The 21,473-nt window shown below is 54.6% G+C and overlaps 1 protein-coding gene and 1 pseudogene across 5 annotated transcripts in view; one reads left to right on the top strand and one right to left on the bottom strand.

Annotated features, from left to right (window-relative positions):
* The window catches only part of QRICH2 (glutamine rich 2), a 32,795-nt gene extending 11,552 nt beyond the window's left edge, over window positions 1–21,243 (top strand). Inside the window, exons 5-21 of one of the 5 annotated variants that reach the window (XM_086688119.1) lie at window positions 6,458–7,928; window positions 8,478–9,752; window positions 10,353–10,438; window positions 10,993–11,090; window positions 11,583–11,697; window positions 13,665–13,919; window positions 14,676–14,798; window positions 14,892–14,966; window positions 15,175–15,339; window positions 15,452–15,573; window positions 16,229–16,294; window positions 16,584–16,685; window positions 17,478–17,681; window positions 18,036–18,183; window positions 18,571–18,658; window positions 19,395–19,535; window positions 21,023–21,243. In XM_086688119.1, the coding sequence (XP_086544245.1) occupies window positions 6,458–7,928; window positions 8,478–9,752; window positions 10,353–10,438; window positions 10,993–11,090; window positions 11,583–11,697; window positions 13,665–13,919; window positions 14,676–14,798; window positions 14,892–14,966; window positions 15,175–15,339; window positions 15,452–15,573; window positions 16,229–16,294; window positions 16,584–16,685; window positions 17,478–17,681; window positions 18,036–18,183; window positions 18,571–18,658; window positions 19,395–19,535; window positions 21,023–21,213 (4,725 nt within the window). In that variant the 3' untranslated portion in view covers window positions 21,214–21,243. Of the gene's footprint in view, window positions 1–6,457; window positions 9,753–10,352; window positions 10,439–10,992; window positions 11,091–11,582; window positions 11,698–13,664; window positions 13,920–14,675; window positions 14,799–14,891; window positions 14,967–15,174; window positions 15,340–15,451; window positions 15,574–16,228; window positions 16,295–16,583; window positions 16,686–17,477; window positions 17,682–18,035; window positions 18,184–18,570; window positions 18,659–19,394; window positions 19,536–21,022 lie in introns of all 5 variants that reach the window. The other 4 variants (XM_086688118.1, XM_086688117.1, XR_015244308.1 and 1 more) reach the window with 4 other exon arrangements.
* LOC112864525 (cytosolic 5'-nucleotidase 3A-like) lies at window positions 347–4,246 on the bottom strand (annotated as a pseudogene).
* Window positions 21,244–21,473: the final 230 nt, after the last annotated feature.

The following is a 21,473-nucleotide window of genomic DNA, read 5'->3' as shown; positions in this document are numbered from 1 at the left end:
TTTTTTCTTATACATGTGTGAGTGTGGTGTACTTTCTCCCATTCTTTTTGTTTTAACCTATTTGTGTCTCTCTATATGAAGTTTTTTTCTTACGAGTGACATGGAGTTGGTCTTGCTTTTTTTTTTTTTTTTTTTTTCAACGTTTATTTATTTTTGGGACAGAGAGAGACAGAGCATGAACGGGGGAGGGGCAGAGAGAGAGGGAGACACAGAATCGGAAACAGGCTCCAGGCTCTGAGCCATCAGCCCAGAGCCCGACGCGGGGCTCGAACTCACGGACCGCGAGATCGTGACCTGGCTGAAGTCGGACGTTTAACCGACTGCGCCACCCAGGCGCCCCTGGTCTTGCTTTTTTAACCAATCCGACAATCTCTGCTTTTTAATCCGGCTGTTTAGATCATTTACATTTAGTGTGATTATTGATATAATTAGGGTTGATTTATCATCCTGCTATTAGTGTTCTATCGTTCCATCTGCTTTTTGTTCCTTTTTCCCTCTTTGTCTTCTTCTTTTGTATTATTTGAATGTTTTTGTTTGTAACCTCTTTTGTTGGCTTATTAGCTATAAGTCTTTGTTATTTTATGTTATTTTTTAATGTTTTATTTATTTTTTTGAGAGCGTGTGGGGGGAGGGGCAGAGAGACAGAGAGGGACAGAGGATCCGAAGCAGGCTCTGCGCTGACAGCAGCTCACGAACTGTGAGATCATGACCTGAGCCTAAGTCAGACACTCAACTGACTAAGCCACCCAGGCACTCCAAGTCTTTGTTATTTTAGTGGTTGCTTTAGGGTTTATAGATTTATACCTCTTTAGCTTAATCACAGTCCACCTTCACTTAGTATAAGGACTTTACAATGGCATATTTCCAGGGGCTTTTATTTCTGGGGTCAGCAAACTTTTTCTAGAGGAGGCAAGTAAATATTTTAGGTTTTGTGGGTCATATAGTCTTTGTCACAATTGCTCAACTCTTGTTATTATGTGAAAATAACCATAAACAATACATAAATGAATCAGTGTGCCTGTGTCCCAATAAACTATCATTAACAAAACAGATGATGGGCTAGATTTGGCCCGTGGCCGTTGTTTGCCAGCTCATGCTTTGTGCTATTGTTGTCTTGCGTTTTACTTCCACATGTGTTATAAACCCTACAATACATTGTTCTTATTTTGTTCAGTCAATTATCTTTCAAAGAGATTTGAGTCATAAGAAAACCGTCTTATAGATTCATCCATGTAGTTTCCATTTCCAGTGCTTTTTGTCCCTTTGTGTAGATCCAGGTTTCCATCTGGTATCGTTTTCTGTCTGCCTGATGGGTTTCATTTAACATTTCTTATAGTGTGAGTCTGCTGCTGATGAATTTCAGCTTGCATTTATATGACTGAAAACATCTTTATTTTTTTCCTGTGTTTTGTGTTTTGTTTGCGTTCTAGTGGCCTAACGTGGTCTATTGTGGAAAATGTTTATTCAGATCTTGTTATGTGAAGTGTTGTACAGATATTTGCTGGTACAGTTGGTCTATGGTGTTGTTCAAGTCTTCTGTTTCCTGGTTGATCTTCTACCTATTGGTTCTATCCCTATTGAAAGTGGGGTATCAGGGCGCCTGGGTGGCTCAGTCAACGGTTAAGTGTCCCACCCAGCATATCTCATGGTTCATAAGTTCGAGCCCCATGTCTGGCTCTGTGCTGACAGCTCAGAGCCTGGAGCCTGCTTCAGATTCTGTGTCTCCCTCTTTCTCTGTCCCTCCTCCACTTGGCACTCTTTCTCTCTCTCAAAAATCAACATTAAACAATTAAAAAAAAAAAAAGAAAGTGGGGTATTGAAGTCTGCAACTATTATTGTTAAATTGTTTATTTCTCCCTTTAATCCTGTCCGGTTTTTTATGTATGTTAGAGCTCTCTGTTGCTCAGTTCATATATTTTTTAAAAATTATTCTGTCTTCCTAATGAATTGACTCTTGTGTCAGTATAAAATGTCTTTCTTTGTCTCTATTAACAATGTTGTCTGATAGTAGTACAGTCACTCCAGCTCTTCTGTTCTTTTCTTTTGGGGGTGGGGGGAGTAATTTCTACACCCAGTATGGGGCTCAAACTCACAACCCTAAGATTAAGAGTTGCATGCTTCACTGACTGAGCCAGCCAGGCATCCCTCCAGTTCTCTTTTGATTAGTATTTGCATGGTTTATTGTTTTCTATCTTTTTACTTTCTACTTGTTTGTTTCTTTGGCTCTAATATATGTCTCTTACAGACAGCATACAATTGGGTCATGAATCAGTTTTGGTTTTTTGTTTTTGCTTTTCATTTCATGTGTATTATCAGCGCTTCATTATAGAACATTTTGGGGTTTTAAATTTTATTTATTTTTTTAGACAGAGTGCGAGTGAGGGGGGAGGGGTAGAGGGAGAGAGAGAATCTTAAGCAGGCTCTACACCCAGTGCAGAGCCCCACAAGGGGCTGAATCTCACAACCCTGAGATCATGACCTGAGCCAAAATCAAAAGTCAGATGCTTAACTGACTGAGCCACCCAGGCACCTCCGCTATAGAACATTTTGTGAAGATCAGTGACATGTGGGCACCCAGAGTTTTTCAACACCAAGTGCCAATCATTCCTGATAAATATGTTCCTAAAACAAAATAATCACACATAACACAATTTCAGGATAATATATAGCATCAGCATAATTCACCAAATTATAAAAAGAACAATACTTGGAATCATGCACATTATTTCACCATTTCATAAAACTTCTGTTTTAACTTCTACCAACTTGGCCAGTATAAAAAAGAAAGTCTTCAAAAACTTTGTGATAACATGAACTACAAAATTAATTTTTGGATAAGTTGGGCGTTACTTTTCAAATTTTGCTTTAAGGTTTATTTGTTTCTTTAATCTGTCAAAAAATATGGTGAGGAGTGTATTGAGCGAGGTGAAGAAAAAGGAACTTCCAGTCGATAGATTCAGTGTGTCTGAAGATACTTGAGTAGTGCAAAGGAAACCTTCAAGGGCAAGAATGTATTATAAATGAGAGTTTTGTAGCAAGATGAATGGACAAGCAGTTCTTGTATCAGTTGCCTCCAGAGGAAAGAGGTCTTCTTGAAGAATGCTTGTTTATAGAATCTTCTGTAAGACAGTGTTGGCTATGTGCAATGATTCATCTTTTACTAAAGGAATATCATAAGAGTGCATGTACTTTTCTAAGAGTTCACCCACCCTATCATTTTGAAATCCAGTTTCCAGAATGTGTTCAGCATTGGCTGTTTACCATCTGCCATCCTCAAGCCTCCTTGGGAGTCTCCCAGAATTATGTTGTTACTGTCTTGTAGTTGATCAAAATGTTCTGTGGTGTTCAAGGCACCATGTTTGTTAAATTCATGAATTGGTTCTCCTTTAAGTCCTTCGAACACCCCGTTTTCATCAAAATCCATGAAGTTGGTCATGATTCTGACATTTGGGTGATAAACGCCAGCCTGATGGGCAACTTCCTGCAGTACATCAGCAGCAGCCAGCTGAAATTTGAACACAGGGAGACTGTGTCGTTGGAACTTATCAAAGACTATCAAAGACTATCAAATTCTTGTATCCTTCCTTGAACATACATCAGATTCTGCCACAATTTCTCTTTCTTTCAGTTTAGCTCTTGGTAGAGCTTGTTCAATAAGCAAACCCTGTGATTTAGGGTTCCATTCAACCATATTAGGGGTACTTCTATGGTAGGAACAGGATCAATTTTTGTAGCATAATCTTTTCCTTTTTGTTGAAGTAACTTTTCTGGACCTCCGTTTGTCACCAGCTTATAATTCTCAATGATATTATGACTTGGTGAGCATCTTTTCCCTTTTTAGGAACTAGGAAAACCCACTTAGAGTCCTATCGGGGTCTATTATTACCTGAAGGCTGGCAGGGTCCTTCTTTGATAAGACCACAGATCATTTCTTATAAGGCTCCTGATATGACCTGAACTTTTTTGGAATTCTGACCTCATTTTCACATACACAGCAGATTTTTTTTATTAGTTATTTCTTGGTTAGTTGTCCTTAAAGGCACTCCGAGTTCTGTTCTTAAACTTGTCCTAGAACAACAGCATAGACAATATGCAACATCCAGAGATGCAGGGCTTGGATACAGGCATCTCAGTGATCTTGGACTTCTGCCTCACGTTCCTCTTTAAGGTGAACACGTACTGTGCCGGCACCACCCCTGCCCAGGACACACACACTGGTGCTTGCTGCTGTGTCCTCCCTGGCCATGGCTGCCTAGTCTGTGGACAAGGTCTCATGTGCCTCCAGATGCGGAAAGAAAAAGCTGCACACGGTGATCAGTTTTTCTTTTCTTTTTATGTTTATTTTTGAGAGAGAGAGAGCACAAGCAGGGGAAGGGCAGAGAGAGGGAGACACAATCCGCAGCAGGCTCCAGGCTCTGAGCTGTCAGCACAGAGCCCGATGCGGGGCTCGAACTCACACACTGTGAGATCATGACCTGAGCCGAAGTCAGAGGCTCAACCGACTGAGCCACCCAGGTGCCCCACGGTGATCGGGTTTTTAAATCCATTCTGCAAATCTCCTTCTGATGGGAGACTTAAGATTGGAGTGCTTCTTTTTTTCTTTCCTCTTTTTTTTTTTTTTTTTTTTTTTAGTTTATTTATTTTGGGAGATAAAGAGAGTGCGTGCATGAGCAGGGGAGGGGCATAGCAGGAGGGAGGGAGAGACAGAGAGAGAGAGAATCCCAAGCAGGCTCTGCACCATCAGCATGGAGTCCAACGCAGGGCCCAATCTTATGAACTGTGAGATCATGACCTGAGCCAAAAATCAAGAGTCAGACACCTAACCAACCATCCAGGCACCTCCTGGATGGGGTGTTTAATTACTGATAAAATAGATTTACGTCTTCCATTTGCTATGTGTTTTCCATATATCTTAGGTCTTCTCCATTCCCCCATTCCTCAATCGCGTCTCTTTGGTGTTACATAAATGTATTCTCGTGCGCTGTTTTCGTTCCCTTGTTTCTTTTTCTGTATATGTGTTGGGGTTCTTAGGGGGTTCATAGCAGCGTTCGGCATAGAGCCGCTTATTCTCCATTAATGAGGCAACACCTTTCTGAGCACTCTCCCCCGAATTAGGAGTTTTTTCCAAACTGGCTGATAGAAACCGGCACCGTTCCCAACCCCAGGAGAGTCCGGGCACGGTTCCCTCCAGCCTTGCAGATGGCTCCCTTCCCAACCTTGGGTAGCTTCCTCACATAGTCATGCTGATCATTTCTGTGCTGGATACCCAAAGGGGGCCCTCTGCAGAGCTCCGGAGTCCTCTCTAGGTGCATGTCCCTTCTTTCTGATACTCTGTCCTGTGAGCCCTTGTGGCCTCAGTCTCCCTGAAGGCGCAACTCTCTCTCCTCAACTCGGGGAGTCCCTCTCCTGGCACTGTAGCCTGGAAACTCTCTTAAGGCAGTAGAGCTCACGCAGTTGGCCTGCCCATGTTTCCGGGGTTGGCAGCCTTCACTAGCCGGTATCCAGCGTGTCTATTTCATTGTTGTTGCTTTTGGTTTTTGATTTTTGGTTATTACAGACGGGAGGGTAAATCCAGTTCCTGTCACTTCATTTGGGCTGGAAATGGAAATGGTCCCTATCTTCTTTTAACGGATTCTTAGTATTCTCCTGTATGAGTGTGTCCCCTAACTAGATCAGCCCCCTACTGATAATCTGTTTTCATAAACAATGCTGCAGACTCTGTATATATATCCCGGCAGCCCTTTGTAAGAGTCCGCAGAGAAAATCTTACCTATGGAATTTCCGGGTACAAGAGTTGGTGCATTCACATTTTGGAGACATGGTTTACTCGCCCTGCCATGTATACTTTTCCCATCAGCAATGGGCCACTGATGGGGTAGACTTTATATTTTAAACTTAATAAAATTACTCATGTCCTTTATTTGTAGACCCAGCGATAGTTGGAGTGGATCACTTGTATTGTGTAGTGTTCCCGCTGTCCTTTATGAAGGGAATTAACATATTATGGTGGCAGGGCACCGGGGGGGGGGGGGGGGGGGTTCAGTCGGAGAAGCATCTGACTCTTGGTTTCAGCTCGGGTCATGATCTCACAGTTCCGTGAGTCCAAGCCCCATGTCAGGCTCCACACTGACAGTGGAGAGCCTGCCGGGGATTGTCTCTCTCCCTCTGCCCCTCCCCCACTCATGCGCACACACGCACCCTCTCTCTCTCTCAAATAAAGAAACTTAAAAAATAACATCTTATGATGCCACTTGCAAATGTGCAGATTCTCAAAGCTTTGGAGACCTGTCCTTCAAGAACGTCAAAGTCTTTGTGTCCAGCTTAGTCTTGGGGACCAGAGGTTTCTCCAAAGGCCCTAAGTCATCCTTGTCGGATGTCCCAGGTTTTCTTTCCTTCGTGTCTTATAGTGAGGACTTTCTACTTACACTTACTGACCTCTTTCTTCCACTTCAACCAGGGCTCAGAGACAACAACGGGACTCCTTAAACGCAAAAAACATACTTCCTTAACATCAGATGATGGAGCCTCCACCAAGCACTCAAGTGCTGACCCAACTGTGGATTCTGCAAATGGTCATGGTTCCGATCGGACCTTATCAGGAATCAGTGCCACGGGATACCCCTCTGAAGGAGTTGGCAGGGAACGAAAGAAAAGCACCCCCACTACTGCATCCCCTGGTAGAGAACAGCACCCAAGGGCCCGTGACGAGGCTGGCGTGGCAAAGTCCCATCACCCATCTGTGTCCCAATTCAGACCAGAGTCAGATCGTCACAGGACTAGACAGCTGCAGCCGCACACCTCAGCACATCTAAGAAAAGATGAACGAGAGGCCCACCCTGGTCTAGTTCAACAGGACTTGCCCTCAGCCACCGCGATCAGAGATCAGCATCCTCGTGTGTACCCAGATCAGCATGGGGGGGTACACGTTAGCTACGGTCAAATCTATCCAAGGCCAGACCTACATGGAATAGCACCGCTTGGCACGGATCAGCTTGCATCGCTCGATCATAGCACTTACCCACACAGTGTGGTACCCCTCAGCATGGGTCAGCTTGGTATGATGCCACCTGGAATGGATGAGCAGGGATCGGTGCTACCTGGCATGGATCAGCGTGGTATGATGCCACCACTGGTACCTGGCAGAGATCAGCGAGGCTTGCAGCTACCTAGCACAGATCAGCCTGGTATGGTTCCATTTAGCACATATCAGCACGGCATGACATTTTCTGGCACAGACCAGCAGCCTGATGTGGCTCAGCGTGGATTGGTACCTCTTCACGTGGATCAGCATGGATTTTTAATATCCGGCATGGATCAGCACGGATTGGTTCCACATCTCATCGCTCAGCATGGTTTGGGACCAACTGGCACAGACCAGAATGCTTTAGTCCAGCCTGGTTTGGTCCAACCTGGAATGGATCAGTGCGGTTTGGTGCAGCCTGTTGTAGATGAAAGGGGTTTGGTTCAGCCTGGTGCTTATCTACCCGATTGGGTTCAACCTGGTGCATATGCCACTGGCTGGGTCCAGCCTGGTGCCTATCCTCTTGATTTGGTATACCCTGATGTATATCCATCTGGTTTAGTACGGCTTGGTGCAGATCAGCCTGGTTTGATGCAACCTGGATTGGGTCAGCAAGATTCAGTCCAACCTGGAATGGATCAGTACGATTTGGGGCAGCCTGGAATGGATCAACGTGGCTTGGTCCAACTTGGAATGGATCAGCGTGGTTTAGTGCAACCTGGCACAGTTCAGCCTGGGTTGGTGCAACCTGGAGCAGCTCAGCCTGGTTTGGTCCAACCAGGAGCAGCTCAGCCTGGTTTGGTCCAACCAGGAGCAGCTCAGCCTGGTTTGGTCCAACCAGGAGCAGCTCAGCCTGGTTTGGTGCAACCAGGAGCAGCTAAGCCTGGTTTGGTCCAACCTGGAGTAGGTCAGCCTGGTTTGGTCCAACCAGGAGCAGCTCAGCCTGGTTTGGTCCAACCAGGAGCAGCTCAGCCTGGTTTGGTCCAACCTGGAGCAGCTCAGCCTGGTTTGGTGCAACCTGGAGCAGGTCAGCCTGGTTTGGTGCAACCTGGAGCAGCTCAGCCTGGTTTGGTCCAACCAGGAGCAGCTCAGCCTGGTTTGGTCCAACCAGGAGCAGCTCAGCCTGGTTTGGTCCAACCTGGAGCAGCTCAGCCTGGTTTGGTACAGCCTGGTGCAGCTCAGCTTGGTTTGGTGCAGCCTGGTGTAGCTCAGCCTGGTTTGGTCCAACCTGGAGCAGGTCAGCGTGGTTTGGTCCGACCTGGAGCAGGTCAGCGTGGTTTGGTCCGACCTGGAGCAGCCCAGCGTGGTCTGGTCCAACCTGGTGCAGCCCAGCCTGGTTTGGTGCAGCCTGGTGCAGCTCAGCCTGTTTTGGTCCAACCTGGAGCAGCTCAGCGTGGTTTGGTGCAACCTGGTGCAGCCCAGCCTGGTTTGGTGCAACCTGGAGCAGGTCAAGCAGGTCAACCTGGCTTGGTCCAACCTGGAGCAGGTCAACCTAGCTTGGTGCAACCTGGAATGGATCTGGGTGGTTTGGTCCAACCTGGAATGGATCAGCGTGTTTTGGCACAACCTGGTGCAGCACAGCCTGGTCTGGTCCCACCTGGAGCAGGTCAGCCTGGTGTGGTGCAACCTGCAATGAGTCAGTATGGTTTGGCCCAACCTGGTGCACGTCAGCCTGGTTTGGTACAATCTGGCGTAAGTCAGCCTGGTTTGGTACAACCTCAAATGGGTCAGCCTGCTTTGGTCCAGCCTGGTGCGGGTCAACCTGGTGCAGGTCAGCCTGGTTTGGTGCAACGTGGAGTGGGGCAGCGTGGTTTGGTAGAGCCTGGCACAGGTCCACGTGGCGTTTTTCAACCTGGTGCCTATCCACCTGGTTTGCTACAGCCAGGTGCATATCTTCCCAGTTCAGTAGAGCCTGGTGCCTATCCACAAGGTTTGGTTCCACCTGGTGCCTACCCTCGTGGTTTGGTCCAGCCTGGTGCACTTCCACGTGGTTTCATGCAGCCTCTTACTGATCAGCGTGGCTTGAGGCAACCCGGTAGAGATCAGCAAGGCTCAATACCATCAAGCACAGAGCTTCGTGGCTTTCCAGCATTCCACCCGGAGTCTCTAAGATTTATATCACCACATCCATATCAGCATGGTGTAATGCCTCCTAGCAGAGGTCAGCATGGCCGGGTGTCACCGCTCCTCTCCGGCCAAGGCTTGGCACCACCAGGTACTGACCAAGAGGGTTTATCAGAAACTTACCAGCCAGGCGTGATACATCCGGGCACAGACCAGGGCGGCCAAATAAAACCAGGTGCAGACCAGCACGACCAGTCATACTCTATCCCAGAATCCCGTGACCTCACGTATCCTGGCCCTCGGGGCCCAGGCTTTCCTGGGGCAGATCAGCTCCAGGTCAGTGTGGATCCACAACAAACATATACCTCAGACCGAGCTGGAATTTCTGTCCGGACTACCCCAAGCCAAGAAGCCACCTTTGCCAAGAGTACAGTCTTTCTCAACGATCTCCACCGAGCCTCATCGGAAAGGGTCGATATCCAGAGCGAAAGACATGATTCCCTGGATAAATTGTCTCCCAGCTTCCCTATAGCAGTGGAAACATTTCGTCTGATGGGAGAGCTCATTGGCCTTTATGTAGAGCTCAAGGAGAACATGAAGGAGCTGGATGAGGAGAAGGCTGGCCAGACCGACTTAGAGAAGTTACAGTACTTGCTTTCACTCATGGGTAGGTACCACTTATGTGGAGGAGGGACCACTGTGTTGTAACCTCCTTCCCCCTGGCCTCCTCTCCTGGCAGCTGAGTTTCTTCCTGAGTCGTTGCCAATAGCATATCCTTTCTTGAAAAGCCATTCTGGGTTCTACCATAGCCTTTGGGGGCCAAAAGCTGGAATTAAACCAGTAGAAGTGAAGAAGCCTCAGCAGAAGAGTAAGGTGGTTCCGATGCCTCATCAGACTCTCTGGACAGCAGCTCAGGACAGCGGGCAAGGGCGGTGGTAGCACCCAGGGGCGTGGGGGGGGGGGGGGACCTGGAAGAATTCAACTTCACCTTTGTTCACAGCTGTGGGACCAGAGAATAATTAAGATTTGAGAGCTGGGTGGAAAGTGTGGGTCAGTAGTCCCAAAGCCCTTTAGAATATTAAGCATCAGGTGGATTTTTATGGGGTGAAAACACCCCCTCTCTGCTTTCTTCCCGTCGCCTCCACCCAGCCACCAGGAAAAGCAGGTACATCTTGCTCTTTCCAGGGTAGTTTCACTGTGGGGGGCTGGGACGGGGGGCCTGCCGGCGATCCCACCCTTCTGACGATAAGGCCTCCATTTTTCGTAGTCAAAAAGACTATACCACCTGACCTGCAGGAACAGCTGAAGACCTTAAAGGCCTTGACCAAAGAAGTGCGGCAGGAGAGAGCCAAAGTAAGTAAGGGAGGGTCCACCCACTTTGCCTTTGAGAGCCGGCAATCCCACTCTGCACTTGTCTTTCGATAGATTACACAGTCCTCTCGCTGACATCATCTCGTTGGATCTTTACAAACCCATCAGATAGGAAACGCACCTCAAGCATCACCGTGTTCATTTCCTGCATCTAAAACCTGACGCTCGAAGCTGTTAGGATTCAGCCGAGCCAACGAGGAGGCCTGTGCTCCTTGCGTCACATGGGGCCCTTTCCAGCAAAGCCCACTGTCTCTGCAGCAGCCTTGGAGCCAAGTCTGTGGGACTGTCTGGGGCCAGTGGTCATGGCAAGGAGCTGCTAGACCTTCAGCTGCTCTAATGCCAGCTGTCCACATGCCCAGGATGGACGGATAGATGGATCGATGGATGTCCGGAAGGGACACCCTGATGGATGGCTCTTGTTAGAGGATAGGACCGGGACCGGGACTGGGGAAAGGGGCTTGCTCGGGCTGCAGGAGCATGTTCAGAAAGCAAAGAACTCAAGCCCGCCTGACCTTCCTCTTCTGTTGGGTTTGTAGCTGGACAAGATACAGAGGCTCCTGGAGGGCGAAAGGGAACAGGAAATCGGAAAAGAAATGAAAGACGACCAGCTGAGCACGCAGCTGGGAATCCTCAGGTAAAACGCCCCTGCCAAGGGCAGCCCGTGTCCTGGCATCACGTATTCCCAGGCGAGGAGCCTTGGGTTCACTCACAGTCTGAACTGGGCCCTGTCTTTGACCCGGGCTGTGTCTGCCCTTCAGGGTGTCCGTGTCTAGTTCAAGTTGCTGGTGAAAATGTCCTAAGTTCTTAAAACAGCTCAGCACCAGGGCTAGGAAGGAAAAAAGAGGCTAGTCTCTCTCCCCAGTCGGAGGCTGTAGGAGAGCACTTGCCAGAGCCCCTCAAGAGCCCTCACTTTGTGATGTCAGGTCTCACCCCCTAGACCTCTCAGGCCAGCAGGCGGGCACACACCTCCGGGACACGCAGCACCTGGGACTCCCGAGACGGAACCTGCTGCAGGGTGGCTGGGAGAGGCCTGGTGTGCATCTTACTCTGCCCCTGGTGGACCCGGTGGGCCTGGGCCCTTTGGGCGGCCGGTGGGGCCAGGCCAACTCTCCTGCCCGTCTCTCAGAGTCACCGTGGCCGACATTGAGAAGGAGTTGGCCGAGCTCAGGGAGAGCCAAGAGCGGGGCAAGGTCAGCATGGAACATTCAGTCTCCGAAGCCTCTCTCTACCTGCAGGACCAGGTAAGGATTCTAGACTCTTCAGGGGTAGGAACCAGGCCCCTTCTCGGAGCTGGCCGTGGGCGGTGAGGCTACTAGACTCTTATGTGACATATGATTTGCAAATACTTTCTCCCACTCTCTTTTCACGCTCTTAATTTTTTGTTAATGTTTATTTATTTTTAAGAGAGAGAGACAGAGCACAAGTGGGGAGGGGCAGAGAGAGAGGGAGACACAGAATCCAAAGCAGGCTCCAGGCCCTGAGCTGTCAGCACAGAGCCCGATGCGGGGCTCGAACCCACAAACCCTGAGATTGTGACCTGAGCCCAAGTTGGGACGCTTAACCTACTGAGCCAGCCAGGCGCCCCCCTTTACACGCTCTTGACAATGTCTACCTTTAAATCTTGAGTGATGCTACCGTTGGTCACCCCGGAGGGTCCCCACTGAGGAGTGTCTGGACAGCCCTCTGAGCACTTGTGGAAGGAGCAGATAGGAAAAGCCACTGGGCCAAGGGGACTCATGTCAGGAGCCCTTCGGTGCTGGAGGCCCCATTCTGGGCCATTTCCAAGTTTGCCAGAGCACCTGCGTGTTCCATTTCGTGACCCCAAAGCCAGCTGTCCAGTGTGGGGCCTGAGGAGCAGCAGATGTGTCCCAGAGTCGTCACTCCAAAGCTCATGTCTGAGCTTAGCCACCTCTGGGCTGTCAGGGGTGGGAGTGGGAGGGCATACTCAGAGAGAAGCCGCTCCGTGCTGGGCCGGCCTGGCCTCCTGCCACAGCCTCTTCAAGGCCCCAGCCTCCACACGCCCGATTCTCCAGCTACCTGGGCTTCCCACGTTTCTCTGAACACACTGCCGCTCTCCCTGGAATGTCCCCGTCACCCCTTCTTACCCAAACGACTGCGACTCGTTCTTCCCAACTCCACTGCATCATCCTCTCTTCTAGAATTAATCCATCCTTTTTATCCCAGGGGCCCTTTGACATGCTATCATGGGCTCTTCAGAAGAGTGGGGGCTCTTCCGGGCGCGAGCAAGAGTCTCACTGAGCTCAGGCAAAAGGGAGCTCGGTTGAAAGGGCACAGGGTTACGGGGGCTGGGAAAGAGCGGACCCTCCAGGGGGCAGTCTCACCGGGCCCCCCCGCCCCCCCCCCCCCCGCTTGTCTGTCTTTCTGTGTCTGTTTTTGTGTGTACCTGTGCTTCTGTGTCCCTGTCCTTCTCCATTTCTCTCAAATACCTCCACATCTCTCTTCCGCGGGACTCTCGGCCAGCTTTCTTATCTCTCACACACGGCCCACAGTGGCTGCCAAGGCCCGACAACGTCGCACACTTCCAAGAGGGGGTTAGGTTGGCCCAGCCCCTCTCTGAGCCAGGCGAAAGGTCAAACGCCTGTGGGACTGGCTGCCCCCAAATCGGGTGCTGACCTGAGACCAGTCCTTTGTGGTGACAAACCGGGACTGTGGGGAACAGAAGAGAGCAGGAGAGCCAGTGGAAGGAACCTGCTCCCGCCCAGACCGTGAGAGACCCCCACGGCAGAAGTAGCTCTGACCCCACTGATTTATTGTTACCGACACGCTGGATGGGGACAGAGCATGTGTGAGCCCACCCCTCCCGTCGCCAGGGCCCGGAGCCGTGTCTGCGTGTCGTCAGGCTCCTCTCAGTGTTTGTGGACTGGCTAACTGACATCACCACCCTAGGGTTTAGCTAGAAGAGCTATGTCCTTGCCTTGACTCAATGAGCTGGCTGGAGAAAGGTCCCGAAACCTCCCTCCTGCAAGGGTTTTATTCAGCATTAATGCTTCACTCCCTGAGCACCATATTCACTACTCAAAGGACAGGCACCGGGCATCTCCCATCGGCCGCACTCTCTGTGAGGCTGCAGCGACCGCCTGCATCGCACAGGCCAGGGGCAGAAAGCACACGCTAGCAGTGGCAGTGTGGACAGAAGGTGGCCGTGCCTCACTCACCGCCCTGCACCTGCCTTCTCGCCCGCGCCCAGCTGGACAAGCTCAGGACGATCATCGAGAGCATGCTGGCCTCATCCTCCACGCTGCTGTCCATGAGCATGACTCCTCGCAAGATCCTAACAGCCTCGGCACCTAGCCAGATCGACCCTGAGACCACCTGCCCGGCCTGCAGCCTGGACCTGGGCCATCAGGTCAGCATGCTGGTGCAGCGTTACGAGCAGCTCCAGGACACGGTCACCAATCTGGCTGCCACCCGGCCCTCCAAGAAAGCCAAGCTGCAGAGCCAGGTGATTCCCGCTGGCCTCCCTCCTCGTGTGGCCACACACGGCCCCCAGCGGGGGAGCCACAGCTCAGAGGCCCACAGAGCAGGGAGTGGCTGGTGGAGCTTTAACAGGCCTAAGGGCCAGTTTTCCATTGTGGAGCTCTTTATTGACCCCACAACAGTCCCAGGTCCTTTCACGGGGTCGCAGTGGGGGCAGCAACAGAGCTGGCTCTGGGGACAGGAGGCCACGGGGAAGAGCTGGCTCCGTAGGGGTGGGACGGCAGAGCTGGCTGAGGTGAAGAGCCATGTATTCGTGTGCCTCGGGGACGCTGGCATAGCTTTAGGGTTCATTAAGTCCCTTTCATGCCAGCCCTCCAGCACCGTTCTTAATTCCCCACAGAAGGGCAGGCTTGCTGGTGGGGGCAGGGACAGGCACAAGTCCCTGAGTCCTACCTCTTGGACTCTGGAGTTCAGATCCAGCTCAGGGCAGATGGGGAGACCGTAGGCCACATCTCAGCTCTCGGGGGCCACTCCGGAGCCTCTCGATCACCTGTTCTGGTCTCCCCCAAAGGGGGGCCGGTTCCCCAGAGGCTAGTCCGTGGGGAGGTGGGAGACTGAAGCTCATGTCCAGTTAGGGGGACACTTGGAAAAAAGCAGAGAGCCTCCCCACTGCAGGGGGCAACTGCGGAGGAGAGCCAGAAAAGGGGTCTGAAGTCAGCGTCACCTGCTGGACGATGATTTAAGGGGCGGCGCCCAACACCTGTGTGCCACCTCCCCGCAGGACGAAGAGCTGCTGGGCCACATCCAGAGAGCCATCCTGCAGGTACAGGGCGACTGCGAGAAACTCAACATCACCACCGGCAGCCTCATCGAGGACCATCGGCAGAAGCAGAAGGACATTGATGTGAGGTGGCCGGCAGGGCGGCTGGGGGGCGGGGGGGGGGGGGTGAGGCCGTTCACTTCCCGCTCCTCATTCTCTGCTCCCTCGGCCTCCCAGGTGTTGTACCAGGGTCTGGAGAAGCTCGAGAAGGAGAAGGCCAACAGGGAGCACCTGGAGATGGAGATTGACGTGGTAAGGGCCCGGCCTGGAAGAGCCACCTGTGTCCCAGGAGATCTCGCGGGTCATTCTCTGGAAGCTCTGGAAGGCCGGGAGGGGAGGAGCCTATTGGGGCGGGGGAAGGGGGCGGAGCTCAACGTCCAGGGTTGGTGCCTCAGGGCAATGCGGCCCCTCCGTGGCTCTCTCTCCCATCTGGGGGACCCTCTCCTCTCTTAACGGCCAGAAAGCTGACAAGAGTGCCCTGGAAGCCAAAGTGAGCCGGGTCCAGTTTGACGCCACCACGGAGCAGCTGAACCACATGATGCAGGAGCTGACGTCTAAAATGAGCGGGCAGGAGCGGGACTGGCAGAAAATGCTGGACAAGCTGCTGGTGGAGATGGACAGCAAGGTGAGGGCAGATGGCAGTTCTTCTCCAGGTGCCGCAGATCGCCCCCCCCCACCGCCCCCCGCCCCGAACCCCGCCTTCCCGGAGCTCACCGGTGGCCCACCCCGGCCCGCAGCTGGACCGCCTGGAGCTGGACCCCGTGAAGCAGTTGCTGGAGGATCGGTGGAAAGCCTTGCGGCAACAGCTTAAAGAGCGCCCTCCCCTCTACCAGGCAGACGAGGCAGCGGCCATGCGGAAGTGAGGCCTGGCCCACGCGTGGGGGCGGGGTTGGCACACGCTGCGGACTGGGGGGGGGGGGGGTTCTGGGTGTCCCCAGATGAACAGCTCCCACGCAGTGTGCTCTGGGAGGATGGCCGATCCCACCGGACCACCCCAAAGTTGGCGTGACTAAATCTGAGAGCTCGAAAAGCTCTTCCAGCTCAGGCTAGTGACGACCGCAGTGGACAAAGGGAGGGGAGAGAGGCTAAGGCTTCCGGGTAGCGGGCGAGCTCCGCTGGGTCGCTGTGACAGGGAGGGCCCAAGGTCCCCAGGTCTGAGCCTGGTCCTGGGGGGCCCAGCCCACAGCAGGCTCGAATCCCAGGCTCCACTCTTGGCCGCCAGAGGGCCCCCGAGGTTCACACAGGTCCTCAGGGACCCTCTGAAACCCGGCCGGCTTTGGGTTAGGGCAGGTGGGTGCTGGGTGAGCGCCCAGAAGCAGGCACGGCTAGAAGCTAGTGTGTTTCCCAGGGAACAGGGCTGGATCTGCCTCTGGTGGCTTGGGGTCTGCCACCCTGGTGAGCCGAGCTTCCAGCTGCCTGGCCTACAGGGGGCCAAGCCCTTCTGCGTTCTCCTCTCCCATTCCAGAGCCCCTGGGCAGGGCTCTCACCCTCTGTGTGTATCCCACTCCCCACAGGCAGCTCTTGGCACATTTCCACTGCCTCTCGTGCGACCGTCCCTTGGAGACACCTGTGACCGGACAGTGAGTGTTCCCCCCTGGCCAACCCCAGCTGGTGGCCATAATGAGGGCGGGCACAGGGGGGCTGTATCTCGCCCGTTCCCTACCTGCCTCCGAGTCTTGTCCTCCCTCGTCTCGTCTCCTCTCCCATGGGTCCATTCCTGTATGCCTGACTGCTTGCCGGCCCTCCGACCTGCCCTCCGCCAGACCCTGGACAGGAAGGCTCCTCAGGCACGTAGAACGTGGAGTGCCAGATTTGGACGATGGGATTTCTCACTCTCCAACCCTCCTCCTCCCCTCTGTCCCTGCCCAGAATTATCCCTGTGATTCCCATGGGCCCAGGCCTGCCCGGGCACCGTTCCATCCGCCCCTACACGGTCTTTGAACTGGAGCAGATCCGGCAGCAGAGCCGCAAGTACGGACGGGGCAGCGGGGTCCCCTTTGCAGGGGAGGCAGGGGCCGAGGCTGGAGGGTGGGTGTGGAGGGCTCCTTCTCCTGGCTGGGATGGTGGGAGCCACTAGAGTACTTTCTGGGCTAGCCGCCCCCCCCCCCCCCCCAGCTCTTCACAGAAGGAGTAAGAGTAATCTTACTTGCCTTGGCGTAATCACCTGCCTTGAAGTCCTGTTGGGGGTCCCGGTGGGACATTGCCAAGGGTGCTGGCTGGCTGGGGGAGCTCCTCTTTACCTCCCCGTAACCCCCCAGATGCTTCAGCTGTCTCAGCAACCCCAGCACGGTGGGGGGAAGGCAGGGGTCCGACATCAGCCAGCCAGAGGGTTGGCTTAGTGAATGTGGGGGGAGAAGGTGGGGACATACTGCACACGCCCTCAGGCTCCTGCCCTCCTCCCCACTGCGTTTCCTCCTCCCAAGGCTGGGGGTTCAGCAGTAAGGATCGTTTCAAACTGCGCTTTGGAGCCCTATAGGTGTTCCACGTAGGCAAGGCCAAGTGTGCGGGCCAAGGACCCCCAGCCTTAGCTGGAGTCGCTGGGCTTCTCCCCCTCTGGCTCTTCTGCACGATCTCATCTCCGGAATCCTTCCTGGGGAAGCCTGGCTGTGGTCCCTCAGGGTGCTATGGAAAGGGCTCCTGCCCACACAGGGTCCTGTTTAAAGAGGCATAAAGAGAGGGAGGGGGCCAGGGTCTGTGTGAGTGTGGGCTCAAGTGGCTGCAGTCGCCTGACCCCTCCATCTGCCTGCACCACCACCCCCCCAGCCTGAAGCTGGGCTGTGCCCCCTTCCCTCGGGGCGACTTGGCGCACACGGAGCGGAGCGTGGGACGCCTGCGCACCATGCACTCCAAGATGCTGATGGACATTGAGAAGGTGCAGATCCACTTTGGAGGCTCAGTCAAGGCCAGCAGCCAGATGATCCGTGAGCTGCTGCAGGCCCAGTGCCTGAGCTCCCCCTGCCACAGACGGTAGGACCACAGGGACCGGCCCCCCGTCCCCCCATGGGGCTCGGCTTCGGCCCGCCCACGGCACGGCCCTGTGGATGTCTCACCCACTGCTGGGGAAAGCCCTGCCAGAGAGGGAGGGAGGGAGAGTGCGTGTGGGTGTGCGTGCACATGTGGGGGGGCGGTGAGGGGGAGAAAGAGTGGTCTTCAGGATCGCTCTCCTCATGCATTCGCCCCTTCCTATCCCTTGCTCCTGCCCTGGCTCCCAGAGACACCCCCCCCCCGCCCCCACCGCCCCGGCCCAAGACAACTGCCCCATCCCCTTAGGTGTGTCCCAGGTCACAGCTGCTCCCGGTGACCCTGCTGTCCTCATCCCAGGGTGCCAGATATGGCCGACTACACCTACTCGAGCGCACCTCGGCGCTGCGGGGGCAGCCACACCCTCACCTACCCCTACCGCCGCAACCGCCTGCAGCACCTGTCACAGGGCCTGTACCCCACCGAGGAGATCCAGATCGCCATGAAGGTTGGGGGTGCTGCCCGGGAGCAGGGCCCTGACATGACCCCGAATTCTCCAGTCATTCTAGAAAAACCACCACCAGTCGCCAGGAGGGCGGATGACCAGCCCTCTGCCTTGAGGCCGCTTCTTAAACAGTCCCAGCTAAAGCCTCTGGTCCTCGTGCCTCGTTGGGAGAAATGGCATCCTGGCCGCCAGCCCATCTGGCACCCCCACCCCACCGTGGGCCCTCCCTTCACCCTGGTGCTGCCAGAGCCCGGGGGAGGGTTCTGAGCACTGTTCGGTGCCGGGAGTCGGGAGAGGACGTCACTCGGTGCCCCAGGCCCTCGTGGAGGAAGGACCACAGGGCGAGCCCTAAGGTGCCGCATGGTAACGGATGCCCACCCATCCCCACAGCATGATGAGGTGGATATCTTGGGCCTGGATGGACATATTTACAAGGGACGGATAGATACAAGGCTGCCGGGAATCCCGAGCAAAGACAGTGAGTGTCCAGGTGGCCCGGAGGCTCCTCAGCCTCCTTGCTCAAGGGTCCCCGGGGTTCTGTCCAGTTCCTGGAAGGCCATGGGGCCACTGGATCTGGCTGCCTGCCTTCCTCTGCAGCCTCCCTGATCCCAAGCGTTCAGGGCTCTGAAAGCTCCAGGTCAGTGTTGCGGGTGGGGGACAGCTGTCCGGCCTCAGCCCATGAGCTGGGACATCACGGCCACGTATTTATGCCAGGCTCCCTCTCCTCGCTGCCTCAGCCCCTGTTCCAGCACCACCGGGGCCGAGTTCCTATCCCTTTTTCAAAGCCCAAAATGCTCCTCCTGAGCCCCCCACCACTCAGTGAATCTCCCGTCCCCATGATGCCCACCTCCAGTTGGCCAGACCTGCGGGGCCCTGTTGATCCCCCCCTCCCCCACTCCCCACCTGGTCTCAGAGCCACGTGTGCACCTGTCTCGCTGCCTCCCCTCCTCAACTGTGAGCCCCGGTCAGAACTCAGCCCGGTCAGAACTCAGCCCGCACCCAAGACGGGGCTGTGCGCGTGGGTCCTCAGAGGATATCTGGGCGGGTGGACGGATGGACGGACGGACACAGGAATGAATGGTGTGCTTACAAAGACCCCAGTTGGGGCCGGCCGTGACCATCTGCCCTGCAGCCCACTCCAGGTCCCCATGGGGCCCCGCAGAGCTCTCCCTCGGTGTCTCAGAACTGACCCTCCCATCCTCTGTCCCCACCAGCCCCGGTCTCAGCTTCGGGGATGACAAAGCACAAGGCCAAGCAGCCCCGGCCGCACACGCACCGGCAGCAGTCCCTCAGCGTCAGCAGCCAGCTGCCCTCCCGGCCACAAAGTGCTCAGATGCTGGCTGGCAACAATTCAGGTAGCTTCCCTCTGGCTGGAGCCTCCTTCCAGGTGGCCCCACCACTGCCCTCCTCCCCCGGGGCCTCTCCTCCTTGCCCTGCCGGCCCCCTTTCCGGCCCAGGCCTGGTAGCTGCCCTTAATTCCCTGGAGAGAGGAATCGCCTGGGAGCTGAGAGAGGGGATGGGAGGGAGGAGAGAGAAAACCGTCCTTACTGAGTTCTCCATACACGCCAGGTCTGTGGGGTAGATGCTGTTACTCTCCCCATCTCACTGAACCGGAAATAGGGGCAGGGCTATAGCCCAAGGCTCTGGGTCCAGGCCCAAGCCACACCCCCCAAGCCCTCCTCCCCACCCCTACCCCACCCCCCCACCGCACTCCTGTGTGCTCACTCTCCTGGAGTGAGTTCTCAGCTCTGCGCGGCAGCTGGTGGGCATGGGCGGTTCTCCCCACCGAGAATCCCTCCTTCTGACCCTGTCTGGGGAGGAGCTTCTCCTCACTCCCAGGCCTGAAAGGTCCCTAGAGTCCCTGTTCTCCCCTGAGGGGCTAAATCTCTCCTGAAAGTCGGGGGGTGGGGGGTGCTCAGGGGCCCCCAGGGTCCAGCCACATGTGGGGCCAGAGAAGGACACTGGCCTGGAGCCACGAGGCCAGATCACTTTCAAGTGACTCTGAGCAAGCCTCCCCCCTCTCCAGACCTGTTTCCTCATCTGTCCATAAAGGGGCGCTGCTGGATTGGTGCCCTTAGTGTCACGGCCCCCAAGAACGGGGATCTGAATGTGAGGGCTCCTCACCAGCTGGGCCACCGTGAGGAGCTTTACATGTAGGAACGAGTTCTAATCGTTAGCCTCACTTAGAGCTGAGAAAACAGGCACAGAGAGGTTCAGGTACTTGCCCAAGGTCACACAGGGAGGAAGCAGCAGAACTAAATTCTTAGGAATTCCATCCCAAGTTGTCTGCCTCCAGAACCTGCCCTGGTAACAGAGGGTAGCAGGGTGGGGTAGAGGACTCAGTAGTGGACGGAGGGTGCAGGTCTGTGACCCTGGCTTCCAAAACGGTTTTTGTGGGGGAACTCTGCTTCCTTCTCCCTGGCATCCCACTGTCCACCGTGAGGGCACCTCAAATGCTACGGGAGCAGGAGAGGGGGGCAGGGCAGTCTTGGGAAAAACTCCTGCACCTATTTATGTGAATATTGCCTAAATAGTCCCTGTATTAATAGAGGAAACATTACTTAAGAGGCAGGCTCTTGGCCACTGACGGAGAGCCTGATTATTTTTAACTCACGGAGATTATAAAGGAGCTTTGCTCGGGAGCTCCAATGAGGGCTTGCGCTGAGCACCCCAGCCCGACGGGCCCGCTCTCTGGCGTTATGCCCCCACTTGCCTGGCTGGTGGGGCTGCTCCTGACGTCCCCCCCCCCCCCCCCCGGCCCCGGGCTCTGGGTGAGCTGGGGAGGGCTGTGGCGGGCTGCGGCGGGCGTGGGCAGTGAAACAGAGCCACCCGTGTCTCCCAGCTCCTTCCCATCAGCGCAAAGACAGACCCGTCTCCTCCGAGGGGCTCCTCTCCCAGCCGAATGTGGCCCACCCGCCCAGCCCCAGCGAGATGGGAAACCGGCCGGCGGATGTGGACGCGCACCTGGATGTCCCGCCGGGGGAGGGTCTCGAGGAGCCCACCCGGGGGCCGAGGTCCACCACTGCTCACTGAGCAAAGCTACAAATAAATGTTTAGGAAGAAGCTTGGGGCAGCGAGGCTTCTCTGGTCTGGGCTCAGGAAGATGGGGTGGAAAGGGAGGGGCCCCTGTAGTCCAGGCACCTCCAGACTGCCCCCAGGTCCGGGGGCGGGGGGGCTTCTCTTGGAGAACCAGGAATGACCTGTAGCCTGGGAATTAGACCGCGACCCCCTCACCCAACAGATGAAGCTGCTCCCCAAGGGCTTCAGGAGGGCTGAGCATTGCACCAGGGGTC

Source organism: Puma concolor, chromosome E1 (genome assembly GCF_028749965.1).
Source record: "Puma concolor isolate L17-30 chromosome E1, mPumCon1.1.hap2, whole genome shotgun sequence".
In the NCBI taxonomy this organism is placed as follows: domain Eukaryota; kingdom Metazoa; phylum Chordata; class Mammalia; order Carnivora; family Felidae; genus Puma; species Puma concolor.
The sequence above is the reverse complement of the archived record's forward strand: the minus strand, read 5'-3'. Positions and strand labels throughout refer to the sequence as shown.